At 37.9% G+C, this 5,679-nt stretch overlaps 1 protein-coding gene across 1 annotated transcript; it reads right to left on the reverse strand.

The window, feature by feature from the left end:
* Positions 1-1,569: 1,569 nt before the first annotated feature.
* Positions 1,570-2,301, reverse strand: LOC135225560 (uncharacterized). The gene has a single exon (XM_064264830.1). The coding sequence runs from the start codon at positions 2,299-2,301 to the stop codon at positions 1,570-1,572; it is 732 nt and encodes a 243-aa protein (XP_064120900.1).
* Positions 2,302-5,679: the final 3,378 nt, after the last annotated feature.

The raw sequence follows: 5,679 nt of genomic DNA on the forward strand, positions 1-5,679 counted from the left end.
CTACTTATTCTTGTGTCATCGGCGAAACTACTCACTACCGAATCCTTAACATTACTGTCTATGTCTTCAATCATAATAACAAACAGTATTGCAGCTAACACCGTACCTTGTGGCACACCGGATATTACCTTGGCTTCATCCGTTATCTCATCGTTTGCAATACCTATCTGTTTTCAGTTGTGTAAAAATTCTTTTAACCATCTTCCTACTTTATCCACGATATTGTGTTTTCTAATTTTCTTCTCTAATATATTATGGTCTACCTTGTCAAAAGCTTTTGCAAAGTCTAGATAAACTACATCTGTTTCATTTCCGCTTTTCATATTTTTGAATATGTTCTCACGGTGGACTAACAGTTGGGTATGTGTACTTTTTCCGGGTACGAAACCATGTAGTCCTATATTAAACAAATTATTTTTTTATTACATGTTTCATAACATTTTTCTTCATTACCCTTTCATACACTTTCATAATATGTGATGTTAGACTCACAGGCCTATAATTACTTGCCTCTAGTCTTGATCCACTTTTGAAAGTAGGGGTAATATATGCTAATTTGTGCTCATCATAAATCTTGCCTGTATCTACACTTTGTCTTAATAATTGTATGGATCGGGTAGATACAAAGTCACCAAGTGCCACATGAATACTTTATTGAGTAACATTCAGCCTGTAAACAAGTTTCCAAATTAAAACAAACCTCCAAATTGTAAACAGACACTTAAAATGTAATCCTAATAAAATATGCAAAACAACACAGCAATATTCGTAAAATCAAATATAAAATGTAAGCAGTCTATTGTACCCAACACAGCAATAGCACTAACTCCATTACAAATACAAACATACAGGATATCCCACTATAACATTTCCAAATCCATCATAAATATAAGTACATATGATTAATCAATACAGTAACTTACACCTTGGCACTCCATTTCAAACTCCCACACATGCTTAACCGGTGCAATGCTGGCCATACACCTCTGCCAGTACACTCTGGACGTATTACCTCTACAAATAAACAAAAACAGAAAATCAGCCTACATTTGCACACCCGGCGAGGTACGGCCAGCCGACACCTGTCCACACACACAGAAATGACGGCCGGCAGCCGCCTCGCCCACTCCTGATTCCCCAACAAAACACCATCACCTTGAGCAATAACTGTTCTAATATTATTCATAATTTGTTTAACATTAATTTTCTGTATATGTAATGTTCAAACAAATATACAATTATAAAATAATTATGATTACATCATTTACATCCCCCCACCATAACTCAACATTCACCACGCTCTTCAACAGGAAGTAAAACTATCAGTCTATGAGCGGGACCGTTTGAATTTAATTTACATATCGGTTTGACCTTTGTACTGTGGACCTGGTTATGCAACCTTTATACCTCAAGGATTACATCTCGTACATGACATCACTTCCAGGTACAGCTACGGCAACTTCGGCCATTTTTCATGCACCCTTTACAATATTGTTTTCCGTTTTCCTGTATAAGTACAATATCACCTGGTCTTAAATTCCTACGCTGAGTATTGCCATTTTTGCCTAACTAAAAGTGGAAGAAAAATAATCTCGATGCCACATCTTCCAAAAAGAATTTACAATCTTCTGCATAAAACTGAAAACTTTGCCTTGGATTATTACTTTCATCCCATAATCCACTTGGGACTCTGACACCTGTATGACCTAAGAGCAAGTCATTAGGGCAAAGATAAATGCCCAAACTGGGATTAAACCCTGGTTTGAGACCAATTGGACGGCTATTCATTAAATTAGCAATCTCAAACATACAAGTCTGAAGCTCACTCCATGAAAGAATATTAGTACCAACAGCCATCATAATACATCTCTTTACAGACTTTATCAGAGATCCGCTGCACCCATTCTCCCATGGAGCATCTGCAGACTTGTTGAATGTCCAACTCATTCCGAAAACACTACCAAACTCTGAAATTTGTGTCATATTCCAGTTCCTGGCCATAGTTCGCAATTCTTTGTTAGCTGCTACTACCTGTGTGCCTCCATCTGAATGCATACGCTTTGGAAATCCTCTTATGGAGACAAACCTACGTAATGTCATTAAAAAATTCTCTGTATCATAACCCTCTGCTAAATCTAAGTACACAGCTCTATTCACCATACAATTAAAGATGATCCCATAAACCCTTTTTCTAGTGCGCCTCTTGACCGTGTCTTTCACAATAAATGGTCCAAACAAATCAATAGCTGTATTAAAAAAGGGTGGGGCAGGTTGAAGTCTCTCAGATGGACACTGACCCATGCATTGCTCTTCAGTCTTCTTAGCCAATTTACGACAAATGACACACCGAGCCTTCACTGACTTTATAAGTTTCCTGGCTCCAGGCACCCAAAACTTGGATTGCAATTTGGCTAAGGTTACCTCTACACCTCATGGATGTGTTTAACATACAATCTTGTGAATGAATGCCTCACAGGTAACAACACAAATGTACTCCTGTTCCAATTATCCTTCAGCCATACTGAAATCCTTTGACCAACACATATTAAACCTTCCTCATTCATCACAGCTCCAAGTCTCTCATATCTCTTTTCCAGTCACCAGGCTATAGTCTTCTGGACCCATCCCACCCATATATCCTCTGCTACTTTCAGATCATCTGAGTGAGGAACTAAAAATACACCTTTAAATGACCTCAACCTAACTGCCTTCAAAACTCTAGCAGTCACTCTTAAAAGCTTACTGTAACCACCATATCTATTTACATCAATTATAACAGTATTATCCCTATACAGATTATATACAATTTTGACTGGAGCAATATCTGGTAGTTTGAGATCATTTGACTGGCTGATGGGCCATTCACTAACAGGTAAACACATAAATGGGGATCCATTCTGCCATAAAGAATCAGAATCTAAAAGCATAGGGTGTGTAGGCCTTGTAGTTAAGTCTGTTGGATTATTTCCTGAGGATGTCCAAAACCATTCAACAGATTTTGATTTAGTTTGAATTTCTGCTACTCTAGTAGCGACAAAAATATTAAAACTGCTTGACTTATTACAAATTTGTGCTCTGACAATAGATGAATCAATAATATGTATGACTGACTCAAGTTCAATGTCTATTTCCTTCTCAATCACAGTCCTCAACCGGCAGGCCAACACAGCCCCATACAACTCTAACCGTGGGATGGTGAGCTGTCGAGTAGGAGCAGTCCTATTCTTTGCCATCAAGAGTTTACTTACAAAGGGTCCTTCCCTCACTTTCCACCTCAAGTATGCACAGGCTCCATAAGCTAACTTACTTGCATATGCAAAAATGACTAAATCAGGCTTACCAACGGCGTCTTTAGGCTTCACACATCTATAGAACGTCAAAGTTTCTAACTCATACATTTCTTTAAATAACTTTCTCCATCTTTCATACATATGCTCTGGCATTGCTTCATCCCAATCTAATCTTCGCTCATTTTCACTGATGGTGGTTAGTAAATCGCGCATAAGCAACTTTGCTTTCAAGGTGAATGGCACAATGAACCCAAGGGGATCATATACCAAAGCAGTTTGACTGAGTACCATCCTTCGATTTAACGTACTTGGGAGTTTCTCATCGATTTTTTATTTCTTTATGGGTGGCTCCATTCGAATAGTTTTTACTTTCTTAGAGAAATTTATCTTTATCACATAGAAAAACAGGTCCTCCTTAGGATTCCAGTTCAACCCCAGTACCTTTTCCTTATCAGTTTTCAAGATGTTAAGAAAATTATCTTCTGGACTCTCACTGAACCATAACCCAGTGCTTGATCTGAAATCCTCCCGAGATAATATTGCATTAGCTTCTATAATACTTCTCTTAGCCCTTTCAACCGTTGATACACTTGACAGTATATCATCAACATACGAGTTGCGATTGATCAACTCTGCAGTTAGGGGAAAGGATTCAGCCATCTCGGTGGTTTTACGTAAGGCCATCATTGCTATTATGCCACTAGGTCTATCACCAAAGGTCACAGTAGTAAGCACATAGTGATCTGGCTCTCTGTCAGTTTCTATGTCCCGCCACAAAAACCTATGAGTATGTTGATCAAGTTCTGAAATTCGTACAGAGTTGTACATTTTCTTAATATCTGCTACGAGGGCCACAGCATGTTGCCTAAAACGTATCAGTATAGCAATCATGTTGTTTAGCACATCAGGACACTTTGCAAAGTAATCATTAAGTTCGTGACCAAGGTAAGAGGAAGAAGAGTTGAACACAATTCTCAAAGGGGTAGAAACTGAGTCTGGCTTGTGGACTTCATGGTGGGGCAAGTAGTGAACGGGACCATTATAATTACTTATCTCATCTATGTTCAATTTTCTAGCAACTTCCTATGAACCATATCTAAAATCTGATCATTATATTTTTTAGAGTAATCGCTCCCGAGCTTTATAACCTTCGTTCAGTAGATTTTTAGTCTTCCATATGCAAGGGAAACATTATTAGGGAGTTTGTTAGGATCCTTAATCCATGGATAGCTTGCAATCCAATACCCCCATTTATTGAATCATAATCAAGTCCTTCTTCTATTCTGTTTTAATCCATTTCCTCCTTCAAGCTATGTTCCCACTCAATGAACACTTCCCACATTTACAACCACTACATTTAGGTATACATGAAGTTTCAAAATTTTCAACTGAAAAAAAATCTTCTAACTGTTTTGAGAGGTTCTCACTGTATTGTGGTATGAGGTCATTGACCTCAGTAGCTACAGTCATGTGGCTAATCCTTACCGTTAAGACACTATTAGTACCCATATTCTTATTCATAACTGGATATGAACCTCTTACACACATTCCAAAATTGTTTTGCATTAGCTGTAAGGTATCAATGGTTCTAACACTGAGGTATCATGCTACTGTGATCCACGCAATTAACAAATCTACCTTGCCTGTGGCCGACAAATTTTCCACTCCTCTACACCAAATAATTTAGCTATCAATGTGGTGTCAAATTCTGCAATGTCAGATGTAATTTCATTGATACCACAAGCTTCAATAGTCCATTCAGTACCAGTCAAATCAGTAATTGGCACATTATAAACTTTACTGTCAAACAGCTCAGTGCTATTTCCAACTTAAGTTACAGTGAGACTTACATCTTTACCTCTCAAACCCAACTTGTTTGCCATACGATGCGTAACCATGGTTAAATTTGAACCTGGATCCCACAATGGTGCCACCTTTTGCCCTTTACTCTGCATATGTCCAATCATCAACAATACTCCCTCCCTCGACAATAAGTTATTTGATCCCTGTACTCGACTGGTGAAATAATTTTGTACAAATAAAGAACGGAGAATAGGGTGGTGAGGTCTGCCGCATACTTCATTATTTTGATCTTTAATATGACATAACTCTCTGTTCAAACAGTCACTACTGACATGTCCCTTTCGTAAGCAGATGAAGCATACTCTATTGCTTTTTAACAGCTCATATTTAGATTTATTATCCAAGTGCTGAAACCCTGAACAATCCAAAATGCTATGGGAAGCTGTACCATGAAACCAACAGTTCTTATTAATGTTAGGTGACATGTTAGGTCTACTCCTAGCTTGATTTGATAAGTTTGAAGCAATTTGGTTCATGTTTACACTACATTCATTTAATTGTTGTTGTTGTGACTCTTTGATTTCTC

Source organism: Macrobrachium nipponense, chromosome 13, assembly GCF_015104395.2.
Source record: "Macrobrachium nipponense isolate FS-2020 chromosome 13, ASM1510439v2, whole genome shotgun sequence".
Taxonomy (NCBI): Eukaryota; Metazoa; Arthropoda; class Malacostraca; order Decapoda; family Palaemonidae; genus Macrobrachium; species Macrobrachium nipponense.

Coding starts and splice junctions, on each gene's coding strand:
- LOC135225560 (XM_064264830.1), bottom strand. CDS start 2,301: ATGGGTCAGTGTCCATCTGAGAGACTTCAACCTGCCCCACCCTTTTTT.